This window comes from Mus caroli, unplaced genomic scaffold (assembly GCF_978045245.1).
Source record: "Mus caroli unplaced genomic scaffold, Mus_caroli_1 scaffold_20, whole genome shotgun sequence".
Taxonomy (NCBI): domain Eukaryota; kingdom Metazoa; phylum Chordata; class Mammalia; order Rodentia; family Muridae; genus Mus; species Mus caroli.
Window position 1 is genome coordinate 22,347,071 of NW_028227275.1, and position 20,611 is coordinate 22,367,681.

The following is a 20,611-nucleotide window of genomic DNA, read 5'->3' on the forward strand; positions in this document are numbered from 1 at the left end:
GCACATTTTAGCTTACCCAGCATGTGTCAAGTAATTAACTAATTTATGTATATTTTACTGTTAAATTCCCTCTTTAAAAAAAACCACTTAAAGCAGGAAGTTTTGTTTCTAATTTTTTATGGATAAAGGAAATCTGGAAACATACCATACATGTTATATATTGCACCTCATACATGGAAGAACTTAGCTTTGAGATAAGATCTGTTGTCCTTTGCAGTGACCTATGCCTTGCACTGAAGCTATCCAGAGGGCAAACAAAATCAACCCCCCATCTTTAATTACTCCGAATGTACAGCTCCCTGATTTTGTTCCTAGGACATCAGCTTCACACAACATAGAAGTCCTTATTTGACTCCAATGTACTCAGGAGAACAAAAACAAAAACAAAACAAAACTGAACAAGTGTCAGCTCTGCAGAGACAAAGAGGAAGAGTTGGGCAATGTTCTACCCATCTTTGACGGGATTTTGATAGTTTCATTTCCAGAGGTTTCACACCGAACATATCCTTATGGAGTCCCTCAATTACCTTAGCCTCAGAGAAAACCCTTTCTTTTTCAGAGCTGAGGAAACGGGCCTTAGAGAGTCACACAGACTGAGGGTGGTACAGTAAAGCTGGAACCCAAGTCCCCTGTACCTTACACCCTTCTCTTCACACTTCAGTTCAACTGGGTTCACCAGGATCAACTATGCCCTGTGAGTCAACATTTCATGACTCAGGCTGTGACTTTCAAATAAAAATGAGTTTAGTTAATAATTACATTACCTGTGGGTTAAAATCTGGGTCAGAAGTTTACTATATAATACTTATTGCCTGAGTGAATACAGGTGAATTCTTTATCAAGGGCAAAGAGAAGCAGCTATATTGTACCTGACTCACATAACCCTAAAATCTAACAACTGTAAAACATAGTTATCTCCCTTTAAAACAATCATGTTTTTCTTTTTTCTTTAAATTGGATATTTCATTTATTTACATTTCAAACGTTTCCTAATCCCCCCCCAAACTCCTTATCCCATCTCCCCTCCTCCTGCTTCTATGATGATGTTCCCCCACCCAACCACCCACTCCCACCTCCCACTCTTACATTCCCCTACACTGAGGCATCGAGCCATCACAGGACCAACGGCCTCTCCTCTCATTGATGCCTGACAAGGCCATCCTCTCCTACATAAATGGTTGGAGCCATGGGTCACTCCATGTGTACTCCTTGGTTTTTAGTTTAGTCCATGGGAGCTCTGGTTGGTTGATATTATTGTTCTTCCTATGGGGTTGCAAACCCCTTCAGCTCCTTGGGTCCTTTCTCTAACTCCTCCATTGAGGACCCTGTGCTCAGACAGCATCCACCTCTCTATTTGTCAGTCTCTGGCAGAGCTTCTCAGGGAAAGCTTTATCAGGCTCCTGTCAGTAAGCACTGCTTGGCATCCACAATAGTGTCTGGGTTTGGTGACTGTATGTGGGATGGATCCCCAGGTGGGACAGTCACTAGTTGGCCTTTCCTTCAGTCTCTGCTCTACACTTTGTTTCTGTATTTGCTCCGATGAGTATTTTGTTCCCCTTTCTAAGAAGGACCAAAGCACCCATACTTTGGTCTTCCTTTTTCTTGAGCTTCATGTGGTCTGTGAATTGCATTTTGGGTATTCCGAGCTTTTGGGTTATCTTGGTCCCTTTCTGTATAAATTTTTATGAAAACAAATATGGCCTCTTGAGACTTTGTTTTCTTTACTTCTTCCTTGAACTATGCCATAAGAAAGAGAGTCTGTTGCCAACAAGTGCATGCTAACAGGAGCCTGATATAGCTGTCTCCTCAGAGGCTCTGCCAATGACTGACAAATACAGAGGTGGATGCTCTCATCCAACCATTGGACTGAGCACAGGGTTCCCAATGGAGTAGCTAGAGAAAGGACTGAAGGAGCTGAAGGAGCTTGCAGCCCCATAGGAGGAACAACAATATGAACTAACCAGTACCCCCATAGCTCCCAGGGACTAAATCACCAACCAAAGAGTACCCATGGCTCCAGCTGCATATATAGCAGAGGATGGCCTTGTTGGACATTAAGGGTAAGAGAGGCCCTTGGTCCTGAGAAGGCTCAAAACCCCAGTTTAGGGGAATGCCAGGACAGGGAAGCAGGAGTGGGTTGGTTGGTGAAGAGAGGGAGGGGGGATGGGATAGGGGGTTTTTAGAGGGGAAACCAGGAAAGGGGATAACATTTGAAATGTAAATAAAGGAAATATTTAATAAAAAATAAATGTAAATAAAGAAAAACTAATAAGAAAGAAAGAGAGAGAGAGAGAGAGAGAGAGGAGGGGAGTCTAAGAACTGGTCCAAAATTTGTTTTTATTTAGCACATGCAGGAGATAGATAATTCTGAATTGCCATATTCTAAAGATTTTGCTGTTTATAGTGAAAACATAGTATAAACAGTAACTAAGCCATTTAAGTATCAGCACTTACTATGAAAGTACTGCATGGGAGTGTCACAAAATACAGGAAACAGGGAGAGGAACTGTGTATTGACTCTGGGAATTCTGCTCAATGAGGTTTGATATTCACTGGATAGGAAGGGAATGGAGAAATGTGAATGAAAGCCACTATTGTACCAATAATGAAGTAGACAGGACCCTCAGAGGAGACACCGAAGATGAGACCATAAGGAGTCTGCCATTTACACAGGAATAAAACAAGCCTGGTACAAAGGGGGTACATGGCCAAATCCACTGACAACTGGTGTTGTATCAATGTCCTTTACATCAACCAGAGGCTTCAAGTTAAAATTCTGTAATATGGTGGTGAAGAACAGAAACAGCTCCATGCCAGCCAGGCCTTCTGCACACATCCGCTTTCCTGTAATAGCAAAGAAGATATAGCAGTCTCTAGTGAGACTACGCCGGGGCCTAGCAAACACATAAGTGGATGCTCACAGTCAGCTATTGGATGGATCACAGGGCCCCCAATGGAGGAGCTAGAGAAAATACCCAAGGAGCTAAAGGGATCTGCAACCCTATAGGTGGAACAACATTATGAACTAACCAGTACCCCAGAGCTCTTGACTGTAGCTGCATATGTATCAAAAGATGGCCTAGTCGGCCATCACTGGAAAAGAGGCCCATTGGACTTGCAAACTTTATATGCCCCAGTACAGAGGAACGCCAGGGCCAAAAAGTGGGAATGGGTGGGTAGGGGAGTGGGGGGGAGAATATGGGGGACTTTTGGGATAGCATTGGAAATGTAATTGAGGAAAATACGTTATAACAAAAAAAAAAAAAGAAAAGAAAAGAAAAAAGGGGGAAAGATTTGTTCCTGAATCATCTGAGTTGACATGGAGATTACATCGTAGTCAATGAGTTTTTCAGTATGTGGATAGAAGACACCCATATCTCGTTCCCAGTCCCAGAAACAGCTCCATTCACCGATCTCCAACATCATAAAGTTGAAAGCTTCAAGCTCCCATTGGCGAAGCATTGACACTCCCTCAAGAGCTATGGCCTCTCCTCTTTATGAGTCTTGTGATCCCAATAGAGTCTTACCCTCTGTGGGTTTCCTCATCATATACAAGGTTCTACATAGCAGAGATTGCTTGAATTCTATGCTTTCTTATCTTTTGCCACCTTGCCAAAGTGAGTGCCTTAAAAGGAAGGGCTCTTTATACACATCTTGATTTGTACTAGTCTACCACCAGCATAAGAATCAAACCCTATAGCAAAACGTGTAAGTGACACCATGCACATATAATGGATCACTGGGGTTGGACATTCAAGGTGTAGGATCATAGTAAAGGAAACTGTAGGGGCTCTGGAATCACTGTGCAGTGTCCCTCTACATGCCCAAGGTCTTTCCCAGCCTGCATTTGCTCAGCAGGTTCTGGCCTCCTGCATTGACAGAAAATGTCCCCTCCCGTACTTCATTTTCTCTGTATGGTACCCTGCCTCCTCTTCTTTTCCTAATTCCTTGATCCCTATGAGACAACCACCTTTCCTCTGACCCCTTAGAGTAATTCTGTTTGGCTGTGAAAGAAGATCTGAGCAACGTCCTTCTGACTGCCTCTCTCTCAGCACTAATCCAATCAGATTACAGTTTCCTGTTGACTCACCTACTTCCCTAACTCAGATCGAGTCTCTGCAGAGCTTGTTATATTTTCTAGGACACTTGCATTCCCAAATCTGTCTGGGAGACAAGGATACCACAGAGGGTGTACTCAAAATGTGAAATTAGATCCCTCTCTTATAGCAGAAGAGCAAAGTCTAAAAGAAGAGCCCCTAGGCAGCTGGCAGTTACATACAGAGGCCATGTCCAGTTAACAAATGTGGGGCCAGAGAGCCATGGGACTGTGGGGAGCAGGCTCTGGGGTTAAGGCATGTTCAAACCCTGGAAATCTCTTCCTGAGATCCACAGAAGTAAGAATGCTTGCCCTGGGTCTTACCCTTAAGGGGAAGCTGGAATGGGGAAAGGATTTGTGGGACAGGATGGTTACTGGGAGAGAGCAGGGGCTGATAGTGGGATGTAAGCTGAATAAATAAATAATTTTTTTAAAATGCCCCCCCCGGCCGGGCAGTGGTGGTACACACCTTTAATCCCAGCACTTGGGAGGCAGAGGCAGGTGGATTTCTGAGTTTGAGGCCAGCCTGGTCTACAGAGTGAGTTCCAGGACAACCAGGGCTACACAGAGAAACCCTGTCTCAAAAAACAAAAACAAAAACAAAAACAAAACAAAAAATAAAAATAAAAGTGCCCCCCTTTGCCCTGGGCCTACATGTTCTGGCAGACATAGCCCTGTGCCTGCACCTTTGCCCCACAAGATACTGAGCCCAGTAGCCAGGTTAAACTTCCTCTTCCCTTATATTGTCATGTCCAACAGCACCTGTGCTAGACTCGGTGATTCTCACTACTATGGTCTAATAAAGAGGAACTATTACAAGTAGAGAAAATATAGAGTCATTAAAGTGGACGTTCTTGTGACATACAAGCAGAAAATCTACCAGTCCCAGCAGAGTCACCCTAGAAGTTCTATCTCATCCTAAAATTCCATTATGTCCTCCAAAGTACAAATGGAAAGAAATTTCTTTTACCTGCTGAGAATGGCACAAAGTAGTCACTCTTCTTAAAGTTTCCTCTTTCATCTAGAAAGTAACCAGGGTCAAACTTCTCTGGATTAGGAAATTCTTTGTCATCATGCATCATGGATGTCAATGATGTAATCACAGTGGTACCCTGAAAACAGCCAACAGACGTAATGAAAGCTGAATGGGAAGGATTTGAAGGAACTCACCTAAACCAATCTGACTTATGAATGAAAGTATTGCATCCAAAGCAGAGCAATGACGTTTACACATAGACCAAACACGAACAGAGATGAAGTGACACTAGCTCCTCAGCTAGGGATGGAACTTCATGCCCACCTCCCCTCTCCATGCTCTGGTTTGAGCTTGAATGAGTCTCAGGCATGCTGTCATATGACATAATTTCATAAGTATAATGTCAACCCATGTCCAGAAGATACTGTTTCCTTGTATGCATCTACCACCTCCAGTCCTTACAATCTCTCTGCCCTCTCTTATACAATGATCCTTTAGCCTTGAAAAAGGAAACGTGATACGGATGTTCCATTTAGGGTTGAGCATTCTGAGGTCTCTTATTTTGTGCTACATTTATCACGTCTATTCTCATTCAACTCATATTGGCTATGGCTTTAGATGGAAGTCTACGTTCATTCTGGAAAAGTCAGGATAACTGAGAATCCTTTGCTTCAGCTTTTGTTAAATGGAGATCTGGCCTGATTAGTGATAATTTTGAATATACCACTGACAGGTGTACCATCACTTGAGCACTTGTTATTGAGGTGTATTGTGTGCTTCATACACTTCAAAACTGCAGTAGCCTTATCATCACAGATGAACCGTACCTTAAAAAGTGCAAGAGAGGTGAAAAATGAGAACAACCATAATTTCACAACTCAGAATGATCAATTCAGGCAAGGATTACTAATTAGTGGTGTGGCCACTTAGTCCCTTAAGATCCAGTAGATATAGTGCCACGCCCATGCAAATGTCGTCGGCCCTCATTAAGCAAGGTAGGTAATAAAAACAGAACAAAAAGATATGAGAATGAGAAGAGAAACTGTTGGAAGGGGTTTGGTGTAAGACAGAGGGGGATAAGAAGGGAGGGAGAGCTGGGCGTGGTGGCACACGCCTTTAGTCCCAGCACTCGGGAAGCAGAGGCAGGTGGATTTCTGAGTTCGAGGCGAGCCTGGTCTACAAAGTGAGTTCCAGGACAGCCAGGGCTATACAGAGAAACCCTGTCTCGAAAAACCTAAAAAAAAAAAAAAAAAAGGAAGAAGAAGGGAGGGAGAAGGTAAGTGTGGCTGTATTATAGACACGTGAGAAAATGTCAAAAATTAGATTTATCTTTAAAATTACTGACTAGTTTTATAAACTGATGGTAAATTATTTGTAAAATAGAATACCCAGGTAAAGACTGTCAATTAATATTAAAACTCTTGATAAATTAATTGGAAAATAGGAAACTAAAAGATTAAATTCCACCCTGCAGGGTTTGGAATTTTGTTTTATTCTTGTTGGTGGTGGTGGTGGTGGAGGTGGTGGTAGAGGTGATGGTGGAGGTGGTGGTGGTGGAAGTGGTGGTGGTGGAGGTGGTGGTGGTGGTGGAGGTGGAGATGGTGGTAGAAGTGGTGGTGGTGGAGGTGGTGGTGGTGGTGGAGGTGGAGGTGGTGGTAGAGGTGGTGGTGGTGGTGGAGGTGGAGGTGGTGGTGGTGGTGGTGGAGGTGGTGGTGGTGGTGGTGGTGGAGGTGGTTGTTTTTGGTTTGTTTTAATTTGTAAATAAGAACATCAGCAACAGAGGATCTGAAAACACTCTCTTAGAAACATGATCCATAGTGTTACAAACAAGTGGGACCACAGTATATCCAGGGCCACAATCTGATGAAGCAGGCCATTGATGTAGCATCACCTATTTTATAACCTTGCTCAAAACACACAATTAAATTTTAGTCTCCAAGAAAACCCACACAAGAAACCAGACAGAGGAAGATTTCACAGGACAAGTGGATTTGATTCTTCAAATAATTGCTAAATAAAAAAAAAATGTTTTAAAGGAAATGTTCTCAGTTTTGGAGAAGCAAATTGTTCCTTTATTGCACTATGAGAAGTTTTCACTTCAAATCTATAAAAAAAAATCTTGGTATAACTAGAAAATGTAATCAAGCTATGTGGAATATAATTTTACTATATTGATAACTTCTTCAGTGTGAGTGTGCTTATCAAATAGTAAGAAATTCTTCAGTCTTTGGAAATACTAAAGGTTTTAGTTATTAAGTGTGATGGGTTTAATAAACTAAAATATAGTTCTAAACACCTTTATATCTCATATGCATATGACATATAATCCTTATATATCCCTTTAAGTGCTTTTTAAGTGCAGATATTCTCCTAGTTACCTCAGCTATCAGCTTGACACAACCCAGAGTTATAAGAGGGAACTTCAAATGAATAATTGCTTTGTTTAGACTGGCCTATTAGTATGCCTGTCTGGACTGATAGTTGACATGAAAGGACCCAGCCCACTATGAGTGGTGCCAGAAAAGTGAACCTGGGTTGTATAATAAAGCTTTCTGAACACTAGCAATGGAAAGAACACCAGGAAGGGATAGTCCTACATGGCTTCTGCTTCAAGTCTCCACCCTGGTGGAGTTGCTGCCCTGCTAGTGCTCCTGACCTGACTTTCCTCAATGATGGACTCTGACCTGTGAGAATAAATAAATCCTTTCCTCCCTAAGTTGCCCATAGTCATGGTTCTTATCATAGCAACAAAAATCAAGCTAGTAATCATTAATGAAAATTTGGAAACTCCATGTTTGTAAGATTATGATATTAAAGAGCTATACTCTTCTTTTTAAGATACTTTCACATATTACTACTTTTAATTATTCTCTTATATATTTGCAACTATAGTGGGAATCAAACTAGGAACCCCACAAACACTAAGTTGCAATGTGAAGCAAGCTTACCTTGGGAATGAAGTTGAATTTTACATCACAGGTCACTGAATGAGGCAGGTTCGTGGGGATAAGGTCAATGTATCTCTGAGCCTCATGCACCACAGCATCTGTGTAGGGCATGTGGCTCCTGTCCTGCATGCAGGGGCTCCTGTGTCTGCCAACTACACGTTCTATCTCTTCCTGGACTTTAGCTAATAAGACAAAGTAGAAAATGATGTAATGAGAGAAAACTGGCACAACTGCCACAGCATGTCAGTGTAACATGGAGCATGAGGAAAGTGTCCCAACAGTATCACCATAGGCCCTAAGCACATCTATCCTTGTAATACCACAGGGAAATACAACACCTAAAAACCAGGCATTCATTAAGTAGATATACTTCTACATATCATTGTACAGGATAATCAATGTAAATCAGAATGATTAAATGCTTCACTATACAGATGTCTTTCAAATATGAGCTAAGAAATTCCTATCCCTGCAAAGACAAAAAACAAGAACCAAAAAATAAGAATTAGTGTCATAAATGCTCTCCGAAATCACAAACTTAAACACAGGAGTTAACTGTTGCACACTGCCAAGACAGAGTAAGAAGTCCTTAATAATTTCTGCTTTACAAATATGTCTGTCAGATATACTGGGACAGAAGGGTGAAGATGGGTGCTCCAACTTTACAGAGATTACTAGGTAGCTGTCCAGGTAACCTGCTGTCTGTCAGTTATTGGTCTAGGAAGCTGCTTGCCTGCATGACCTACTTACTCAGTTAATATTTACTCATTCTCAGGTCTCTAGTCGGGTTGAAGACTGTATAGTTATAGTCTTACAATTAAGCTTAAGTTGTTTAAGGTTTAAGAATATGCCTTGGGTGTAAGAAGATGTTTTTAGGTTGGTAATACAGGTAAGGGTAGAAATTGGGTTAAAAACAAACCTTAAAGCCGGGCGTGGTGGCTTTAATCCCAGCACTCGGGAGGCAGAGGCAGGCGGATTTCTGAGTTCGAGGCCAGCCTGGTCTACAAAGTGAGCTCCAGGACAGCCAGAGCTATAAAAGAGAAACCCTGTCTCGAAAAAACCAAAAAAAAAAAAAAAAAAACAAACCTTAAACAAAACAAGATAGGATAGAAAATTGTTTTCTAAAACTGTCAAATACAGTAGATGGGTCATTATAAATGTAAATCTTACCTTATAGTTTTCATAATTGTTTCATAATTCTCACATTTATATGCAGTTTTTATTTAAAAGTTAAAAAGCCTTTTGTTGGACTAAAAGGGAGAATTGCAGAGAAAATATCTTAAGTCTATATGGATGTGGCACCTGTCAATTATAAATTTGATGGCCTATGGCTTAGGCAGGATATAGGAGGTAAGACAGCCAGATGGCAGAATGGATGCTGAAACAGTGCCATGCATGAGAGATTCATCCAAGAAAATGTGATGTGGTGGACGCATGGTACCTGAACACAGGTAACCAGACACATGGCAGAATGTAGGTTAGAATAAATTGGTTATTTTAAGTTATGATCTAGTCAGAGAAGAGTTTAGCTATTCAACAAAGTTATTGGTAAATATAAAAAATTAATTAGCGGGGCTGGAGAGATGGCTCAGCGGTTTAGAGCACTGACTGCTCTTCCAGAGGTCCTGAGTTCAAATCCCAGCAACCACAAGATGGCTCACAACCATCTGTAATAGGATCTGATGCCCTCTTCTGGATATGTGTCTGAAGACAGATACAGAGCTACAGTGTACATACATATAACAATAAATAAATCTTTTTTAAAAAATTAATTAGCATCAAATCAAATTAGCATAAGGTAGCAATTGAATTCCCTTGGCTGATGAATGTCTGTGTGTTCTTATCTAAAAATTCCGAATGATTCTCTGTGTTTTCCTCACATGACAAATGCACTCACTGAAACATTTCTTTAAATGTCTTGGGAAATTTATATGCACATTCAGAGGTTATTGGCATTTCTGTTGTTTTATGATTCTATTTACGAACAATTTCTCAAAGTTCCTTTTAAAGGAGATGAGGAATCACTTATTTATTGCTACATATAAAATAGAGAACATCCCCAAACAGACTCTCTCTCTCTTTTTCTCTCTCTCTCTCTCCACACACATACACACACACACATACATACAAACACACACACACACATACACCCTCTCTCTCCTAGAGGACAGTTTATAATTTTTAGCATGCATATGTTCATTCTTATATCAGTGTAACTTTATAAATATTTCTTACATGTAAGAAAATATTTTGTTACATCATTTATCCATTCTTGGACATAAAAGAGCTAATTTAAATTCCTAATATTGGATACTAGCTTGGAACTATTACAAATGCTCGAGTATGTTTCAAACCCTAGAGATAAGGTTTTTTTTTTCTTTTTTTTTAATTAGGTATTTTCCTCAATTACATTTCCAATGCTATCCAAAAAGTCCCCAATACACTCCTCCCCCCAGTCCCCCACCCATCCACCCCCACCCCTTGGCCCTGGCATTCCCCTGTACTGGGGCATATGAAGTTGGCAAGTCCAATGGGCCTCTCTTTCCAGTGATGGCCGACTAGGCCATCTTTTGATACAAATGCAGCTAGAGTCAAGAGCTCTGGGGTACTGGTTAGTTCATAATAATGTTCCACCTATGGGGTTGCAGTTCCCTTTAGCTCCTTGGGTACTTTCTCTAGCTCCTCCATTGGGGGCCCTGTGATCCATCCAATAGCTGACTGTGAGCATCCACTTCTGTGAAACCCTAGAGATGTCTAGGGTCAGTGTCACTCATGTCTCTCCTCTAAGATTCCTCATACCCAAATTGTCTAATACTGTCTAATCTAATCTGAAGCTAAAATAAGAAAGGTTGTTATGAGAAATTCTGACACTACCCCTTCCAACATGTGTGTCATACATAACTCTCACATTTGCTGGAGTTGATATGATCCCATCCAACAAGGGTGCTCACCAGAGACTAACAAATGTCAGTGTTATACACCCCAGCCTCCAGAACTGGGAGCTAAGTACAATTTTCTTTATAAAGTCTATAGTCTCCATTATTATTTTGTTATGGTGATCAGAAATACACTATGATACATACATGACACTGTATGCCTCAGGAAACCAGTGTACCAGTCTACACTAGTAGGTGGCACATGAGCCTGCTATGGACACCACCCATCAAATGCAGACACTTTATCAGAGTGAAGTCACTAAAATCAGAGCCGCATGCTTCTGCTACTGTTCACACTATCATGTTTCTCTCAGTAACTATCTCCCATTGTGAAAACTTGCCTCACTTTTAGTTCTTCCTCATATGTACATGTTACAGTGCAACAGAGCAATTTTAGTAATGGGGTTTCTACAAGAGACCCAATGAAGGACATGGGTAATGCCTTTCCAGCATGTATATTGAGTTTCCCCAGCTCCTTGTCTGCAGTCATACCTGTGACAGCCACATGCTTCAGCAGCAGCAGGAGTGTTACTTGTTGTTTCTGTTCCAGCTCCAAACATGTCAGTTACAGTAGCCACCAAGCTTTCATGGGTAAACTCAGACTGTGGACTGTGCTTTTCCTAGGATTTATGTGGATTTTATTTTGGTTTGCTGGCATGCTTAGTAACAATGAATCAAAAAGAATTCATGTTGTTCTTAAAGACAAGAAACTTACACAATGCAAAGTCTACTACTGAAACTAAAATAACTAAATGGGTCCAGTAAGCTTGGTACAGTGATGGACACCGAGGGAACTTGAAGCACGTGCAAAGGAAAGTAAAGAAGATTTGGGTCAGCGGTGAATCAACCTTGTAGGAGGACAAGGATGCTGAAGGAGCATGCTAGCTGCCAGAGTGATTGGTGAGACATGCTAATGCTGGGACAAAGAATGATGCTGACCTGTGAGCTTGCTGAGTACCCTGACAGTGGTGACAGGAAAGCTGTTTTGGACATATGTTCCTGACCCACCTTTGTTTGCCTATATCCCAGATTGGACAAGCTGCCTTGCTTCAAGCTTTTAGACCTTGTGGGACAGAGAACATGGACACTGTGGAAACTGCCTTCAAAAGCTTAATCAAAAAGAGAAGTTATGATGACTCTTCTCTCTCCTTGAATGTGACCAGCTATTCTGACTCAAGCATGGACTGGTCTATGAATCAATCCAATATTGGCAATAACAGACTTCATTTGGAAGGCTGGTTCTGGACATATTTAGAGACATATTTAAAAGTTAGCTGCAGTTCTCTATGATGCTATGTTAGCAATAGATAAAATTGGAACAGGGTCTGGATTTCAAAAAGATGTTAGTACATGTGTTAAGACTCCCAATCTTTTATTAATTGGTCATGTTAAAATTACTTTTGTTCTACAGTATTCAATTTAGGTTGTATTGATTGTACTCTTTCCTATTGTGTTAATGTATTGGAACCTGGCATGTTTGTTACGGTGGTTTATCAACCAGCTTTTGTTGTGTTGCCTGTGAGTATTACAGGACCTTGGTGTTCTAGAAAAGCTTGCAGGTACTGGAAGAATTGTGTCAGGCTTTAAGTAGAAGCAAGAGAATAGTGGGCTTCATTATTGCTGGTATAGCACCTTTAATTAAGTTAATAGCTAGCACCACTGCTGCAATTGCTTTGACACAAGAAGTTAAAAGACTTTTGTTAACCATTTAGCAAAAAAATGTTACTAATGCTCTGAGTATTCAGCAGGATTTAGATAGGCATTTGGAACAACAGATTGATGTTCTTTATAATACAATTCAAATGATCAGAGAGCAGGTTCAGAGCCTGAAAATAAGGAGCCATCTCGAGTGTCATGCCAGATACCAGTGGATTTGTGTTACTCCTACGGTTTACAACGATAGTCACTATAGCTGGGAAAGGGTTCAAAGACACTTGCAAGGTATTTGGCATAATTCCAACACCTCTCCTGATGTTTTAGCTTTGCACACAGAGATAATGAATTTAAAGAATGCTGCTCTGCTAAGCTTTGATACTGCTGATATTGCTGGTAGGATTATTCATGGCCTGAAGTCAGTATTTCCATCTTGGTCAAGCTTCCAGAATGACATATATAGCTTGATCATGCTAGCCCTTCTTGTCCTGGGAATGCTTTTATTCCTGCCCACCATGTTAAAGCTTGCTTTTAACAGCATCAACATGTTGGCAGCCAGAGTACATGGCTTGAAACTAAAAACAAACTCCCAGACAGAGTTATTAATTTAACAGGCTGGCAAGCCAATCACAGGTAAGATTCTGCACAGGGCCTTACTAGCCTAAGACAGGCATGCACTGAAAGGCCATGTTTGTTAATAACAAACACTAAAAGGCCATGTTTGTTCGTATAAAACAAACAAGCTGTGCATGTCTTAAAGATGGGTAAGGAAGGCATTCTTGTTAGAACAACCTAAGACAGGCTCAGTCTTGTTTACTAAATTAAAAGGGGGAGATGTGGAGAGCCTTTTTGGGGTGCCACTTGGCAGGAGACTGACATTGGCCATGACAAGGATGTAAGCTCAGGCAGGAATCTGACATTAGGCCAATGACAAAGAAGTAAGGCCAGGCAGGAATCTGACATTGGCCAAGGACAAGAAAGTAAGAATCTGGTTTTAGGGTAGAACAAAGAAGTAGGCTCAGATATCTTGATCATCCTTAGAAATAGCTATCATCAGAGTGACCATGGGGCTTTGTGTTTATTGTCTTGCTTGTTCCTTGACTTTTATTGTCTTTTGAGTTCCTCATTGTACTACTCATCCTTAATACTTGCATGTAATTAAAATGGCATAAAAAGTGGATTGGGAAAATTAAATTTGCCTTCAGTCTCAGAATTGACTGGGATCACACTAAAAATAAATAAATAAAATAAAATAAAATAACTAAAGAGGATAGCAGAAAGTGTTATTAATTTACCCACTTCTTATTTCCCTTCCTTTAAAATTGTTACAATTGTGGAGTGTCAATGTTCTCACCACAACCAAATGATATTCATGTGAGGTAATGTATATGTAAATTGGCCTTATTTTATCATTTCATAACATTGTGGACCAAAGTACCACATTGTATGCAAATATATATTACATTAGTTATATTTATAGATGCATATAGAAAGGTTTAAAGCAATGTAAGCAGTTTCCCATCACTTTGACAATACACCAAGAAGCATGAAAAATTAGAAGAGATTCAGTGCTGTTCATAATCCAGCTGTTTGGCTCTTGACTGCTTGGCCCTGGGACACTGGGAACCCAAGGAGATAGAACAGTATGGTAAAGAGAAATGTGGTAAAGCAGAGCTAATCACCTCCACAGGCATAAAGCAAATAAAGGAAAGGGGACAAGGGATTAAAGCATGAAGCATAAAAGATAAAGCCAAGGAGGCCTTTGTAAGACATTTAAGATCCAAGTCATGGGGCTGGAGAGATGGCTCAGTGGTTAAGAGCACTGACTGCTTTTCCAGAGTTCCTGAGTTCAATTCCCAGCAATCACATGGTGGCTCACAACCATCTGTAATGGATCTGATGCCCTCTTCTGATGTGTCTGAAGAGAGCAATAGTGTATTCATACACATAAAATAAATAAACCTTTAAAAAAAATCCAAGTCATAACAAGGACATGATTCAAACTGACTTAGTCGACATGAGTCCATGCATGGAGCCAGGTACTTTGCCTGATCATAAATCTCATAAATCATTCTTGAGATGTGTGTGTGTGTGTGTGTGTGTGTGTTTCAGAAAGGAGGACCATGTTTCCACAGGGCTACCAGAAACATGACTTGATTTCTCTAGGCTGATGAGTCCCTCTCAGAGTGACCAGTGATGAGGAGTAACACCTACGGTTGGCCTCTAACCCACACACATGCACACATCTGTACATAAGTATATACTTGTGCATACAAAAATATAGACACAATAAATTATACACAGATGATATCAAGCCACAGTCAATAAACAGCTAGATTCTGATACTATACATAGGTCTAAAGACCAGAACAGCTTTTAAATATAACACTGAGGCAAAAAGCAGTATGTATGTTTGTACTTACACATGTCTTTATTATATCTATATTATGCTTTTCACCCAGTTTCCAAACTTCTACTCTCACCATTCTTTTCTATTTGTAATATTTTATCAATTATTTGAGAACTTTATTCAATCATACAATGTACTTTGATCTTACTTAACTCTCCTCTTCCTGTCTCCTCCAAGATCCATTCCCATCCATTTCCCCTCAACTTAGTTATTTTTTCACATGAAGAACACATGAAGTACAATTTATGCTGCTCACATACACCTGTGTGTATGGCAGACTTGCCCAGGACCACATCCTTAAAGAAAAACAACTCGGGGGCTAGAGAGATGGCTCAGGGGTTAAGAATGCCGACTGCTCGGGGCTGGTGAGATGGCTCAGCAGGTAAGAGCACCCGACTGCTCTTCCAAAGGTCCAGAGTTCAAATCCCAGCAACCACATGGTGGCTCACAACCATCCGTAACAAGATCTGACTCCCTCTTCTGGTGTGTCTGAAGACAGCTACAGTGTACTTACATATAATAAATAAATATATAGGAAAAAAAAAAAAAGAATGCCGACTGCTCTTCTAAAAGTCATGAGTTCAAATCCCAGCAACCACATGATGGCTCACAACCATCAGTAATGAGATCTGATGCCCTCTTCTAGGGTGTCTGAAGTCAGCTACAGTGTACTTACATATAATTAATAAATAAATCTTTAAAAAAAAGAAAAGAAAAAAAAGAAAAACAACTTATCTCCTCAGAAGCCATCAATTGTCAACAGGTCCTCAGCCAAGACTAGGGACTGAATTGATCTTGTGTAGATTTTGAGCAGTTAGCCACAGCAGCCATGAGTACATGAGTGTGCCAGTCCTTCCGGAATGAACTGCTTTGGTACAGTCCTGTCTGATCTCTGGCTCTTAGAATCTTTCCACTCCAATTCTGCAATGGTTCCTGAACCTTCCCTACCACTGTTCTAATTGACCACATTGATCCTTTCCTCTTGGTTACTTACTATTGAACTTTCCAACGTAGCTCCTGCCATTGCCAGTATCTGTCCCATTAACTAAAACAAAGCTTATGGACTCTGAGAATAGAAAAAAATAACACCTTGAATTTATTTCTGAATCAACATAGCTACAATCTAGACATGTATCAGCCTAAAATGCAAACAGATAATAAATCCCAAGTTAGTACTCCTCTTCAGTATCAATGCTTAACCACATAGATCATTCTATGGAGTTTACAGGAACTTTAACCTGAGTATTATGTATCTGCATTAGACTCCTGTTCAGGCTCATAGATACAGACTCTCATGCCAATACATATGTTTGTAGAGTGCTTGAAAAGCATGTCCACAACCTCGTCTGTGGACAATCACTTCCAGCTATACTCGGCTATGGATCTCTACCCCTCTCTTTACCATAACACTTCGGTGTGCCCAGGAGAAATCCTCTCCCCTGTTCCTCACTGAAAATACTTGAAAATCTGTATCAAATCTCAGGTCACCCAGGAAACTTGCACAGCAGGTTTCTTCTTCTCCCACATACTCTGATATAACTATGCCCCCTTTTATTTCAATGCTGGGTATTTTTAATGCCTGACTTGTTTGTTTTTCTACTTCACATGGTGCATATTCTGTCTTTACTCAGACAGCCTGTTAGTACCTAAAAGCTGTGTCCACATGTTTCAGTTATTAACAATGTCATTTTAAACCCTCCGTGGTTGTTAGTCCAGTTCTATGCACACAGCATGTACTTAAAGTGTTTACCAAGTGTTTCTGGCCTGAACAGCTATGCATTCATAATTGTAGAAATGATCAATAAATCAGATAATGCAACCCAACAGATCATACTTTACCTGTTCCATTTTGATCAAGAAACAATCAATGAAATCCCGAGGATTTTCCATGTCTAAGGACTCTTGGTGTTCTTTTACTTTCTCCAAAACATAGTTTTTTATATAGGAGAAATTCTTAAGTACTTGGTTATGACTTCCAGGGAAATAATCAATAATGGCAGGGAAAGTATTGTAGACCTTGGAAATTAAAGACCATTAATTAAACTCAAGCCATGAGTACTATGACGATGGTTAAAAACTAGGGTGGCTTAGTGAGCAGGGGGAAGGGGGATAGGATAGGGGACTTTGGGGAGAGGAAATGAGGAAAGGGGATAAAATTTGAAATGTAAACAAAGAAAATATCTCATAAAAAAAACTAGGGTGACACATCCAAATATTAGGCAGAGGAAGGGCAACGCTGAAGAAGGGTGGAGAAGGACTGTGGAAGCTTGGGGGTTGAGGATACCAGAAGAACAAGGCCCACAGAATCAACTAAGCAGGGCTCATAGGGGCCCACAGAGACTGGAGCAACAATCACAGAGCCTGTATGATTCTGAGCTAAATCCTCTGCATATATGTTATGGTTGTATAGTGAAACTCCTTAACAGTATGAGAGGGGGTATCTTTGACTCTGTTGCCTGCTCTTGGGACCCTTTTCCTCCTGTTAGGTTGCCATGTCCAGAATGCTATGCTATTAGGTTTGTGCCTAATGTTATTATGTTATATGGTTATGTCATGTTTAATTGATATCCCTGGAAGACCTGATCTTTGCTAAAGAGAAACAAAGGAAGAGGTCTGTGGGAGAAGGGAGGGGATGACTAGAAGGACTGGAGAGAGGGGTAGCTGTAGTCTAGATATAATGTATGAGAAAAGAATACACTTTTTAAAAGCTAGGGTAAACTTGAGGAGAAACATTTCAATGTTTATGATGTGTGTAAAAGGGAAAGGCTGACAGAGACAGCACTGAACTGATCACATGACCAGGGATGACAAGCCAATAACTTCGACATTACTGAAGCATCTTTCATCCAGGCTCTCGTTTTTACCTCCAATCTTGAGCTACAGGAAGGCCATGACTCTTCTGCGTGAGATAAGCTATAAGGTGAAGGAAGTTCAGCCAACCAGAGACAGAGTAGTCACTCCCTGTTATTTCTACCACTAACAGTTGGCCTCTGGGATAAAATCAGTCATGCTTTATAGCTGGGAAGGGCTCAAGGATATCATGAAACTCAATCCTACATTTTATGGACAAATACTTATATACAACAGTGGTCAAATGACTCCTATAAAATCATGTAACTATCTTCTACAGAATAGCAAGCCAGCTTGGTAGATGATGATGTTAGTGAACATGACAGCCCAACACAGAGTTAAGTTTTATACACCTCAGATGTCAATCATCTTAATAACCTTACCTAGACTACTTTCTCAGCCAGAGCATTAACTTCAGCTAGCCTGAGTCTTTAATTTGGAAGCCCGAGTTCTCAGAAATTCCTGGCAGCATCTGTGCTCCCAAATATTCTCTGCCTTTGATATCCTCAATTACAAAGTCACTGCTGGGGTGGGCAAGATGGCTCAGTGGTTAAAAAGCACTGGCTGCTCTTCCAGAGGTCCTGAGTTCAACTCCTAGCAACCACATGGTGGCTCACAACCATCTATAATGTGACCTGATGCCCTCCTCTGGCATGCAGGTATAGGTGCAAATAGAACACTCATATGCACTAAATAAAATAAATCTTTAAAAAAGAATTGTGCAAAGTAATGAGATGAAAATGACTTTAACTTTGATTGGCAGACAAGCCTGTTGGTGACAAGAGGATTTCAACAAGCCCCTAGACTGCTATCAAGAATCTGGACATGCCTTTGCGAGAACCAAAGTAATACTTAGACTTTTGAGGTTTCATGGGCCGGGGCTTGTCTTCCAGGCCTGTGTCCAGGCATTTGTCTTCTCTTCTGAATAATAAAGTCCTCTGCTGCCTTACGACATTAATAATATACCAAAAGGACAGTGGTGTGGAAACATTCTCATGGTCGGATGCCAGGACTCATCCTCCCACACAGATTCCCCCCACTCCAACACACACACCTAAAGTCAAAAACTGTCTGAACCAACTTTGTTAGAAGTATGGAAAATAGAAGTTTCCATAAACCAATGGAAAATTGAGGGCTTTTTAATGTGTGGAATAGGAAAGTATTGCTTTGCCTTTGTGTCACCTCTGCCTTGTCTCGGTGGAATCCATAACAAGAGCCCTGTTCCCAATGTGTAGCCCTTGATTCTGGAGGGGGTAGGGTGTGATTGTCTCCATGTTGTAAGAGGTTAGGGAAGGAAGTTGAAGTACTAGGCAAAGCTTGTCTTTGTTTCATCCCACTCAGAACGCACCAGGGTGGAGACGCTGTAAAGACTATCAAAAAAAAAACCTTAAGATTCCTCTAGGCAACATAGGGTCACTTGGGACAAAAGAAAACAAGCAAAGCTCCTGGCAATACAGTAAGACTAGGAAGAAGAGCTGGGGAGAGGCTATCTGGAAAATCAGGATACCCAAAAGCATCCATGCATACTGATGTTTTCAAAGAGCCAGGGCACATGCATGACAGGTAAAAACTATGAAAAGACCTAGGGGGAACGTTCTAAGCATTCGCTTCTGCTGATTACTTAACTCTGGGACTGGGTCTGGGCATACAGCCAGTCTGGTGAGAACTTCTCCTCCCTGTCTCTTCTACTCTCAGGCCTACTTCTCATCTTTGCTTTCTTTTCTTTCTTCTGTTTGTATCTCTACATCATCACCTTCTTCCTTTTCTATCTCTGTTTTCCACTTTGTCATCTATAACTCTCATCTATCCATAGGAAGGAAGAATCTGTCAGCAACTAAAGAAACAGAGACTTCAGAAAACAAACGTGACACAACATGTAGTTTAGGAACTTTCTGCCTATAGAACACAAAAACTACAAAGGAAAAATTTAAAAACAGCACCAACACCTGGGGATACAGCTCAGCAGTTAAGAGAACAAGTTCTCATCTTGAAGAACTGGAGTTTGGTTCTCAGAATCTATATCAGGAAGCTTATAACCACCTATAACTCCAGCTTTGGCTTCTGCAGGCACCTAGATCCCCTACACAGAGAGAGAGAGACAGAGACAGAGACAGACACACACAAAGACACAGATACAGACACACACACAGACACACACACAGACAGACACAGACACACACACACACAGACACAGACACACACACACACACACAGACACAGACAGACACACAGACACAGACACACACACACACACACACACACACAGACACAGACACAGACAGACACAGACACAGACACAGACAGACACAGACACACACACAGACAGACACAGACATACACACAGAAACAGACAGACACAGACACACACACACACAGAAACAGACAGACACACAGACACACACACACACAGAGACACAGACACAGACACAGACAGACACAGACACAGACACACACAGACACAGACACACACAGACACAGACACAGACACACACAGACACAGACACAGACACAGACACAGACACACACAGACACAGACAGACACAGAGAGACCTAAAAGGTATGCAGGAAAAAAAAATGAAGGAAGAAGTGAGAAGATTAGGGAGAAAGGGAGGGAAGGAGGAAGAAAAAAGAAAGTTGCACATGTTTATCTCTGAAATGTCTAAAAAGAAATTAGTCCAAATAATGCTGTGGCCTTCCTGGAGACAAAAGCCTAGATGGCTCCTTACAAAAGAAGGCCTTGTC

The 20,611-nt window shown here is 41.0% G+C and overlaps 1 protein-coding gene across 1 annotated transcript in view; it reads right to left on the reverse strand.

The window, feature by feature from the left end:
- Nucleotides 1-2,606: 2,606 nt before the first annotated feature.
- The window catches only part of LOC147000137 (cytochrome P450 2C11-like), a 29,839-nt gene continuing 11,834 nt past the window's right edge, over nt 2,607-20,611 (reverse strand). Inside the window, 6 exon segments of the mRNA XM_085833792.1 lie at nt 2,607-2,844; nt 5,067-5,208; nt 8,021-8,202; nt 11,449-11,480; nt 11,482-11,576; nt 16,859-17,035. Coding sequence (XP_085689918.1) covers nt 2,666-2,844; nt 5,067-5,208; nt 8,021-8,202; nt 11,449-11,480; nt 11,482-11,576; nt 16,859-17,035 — 807 coding nt within the window. The 3' untranslated portion in view covers nt 2,607-2,665.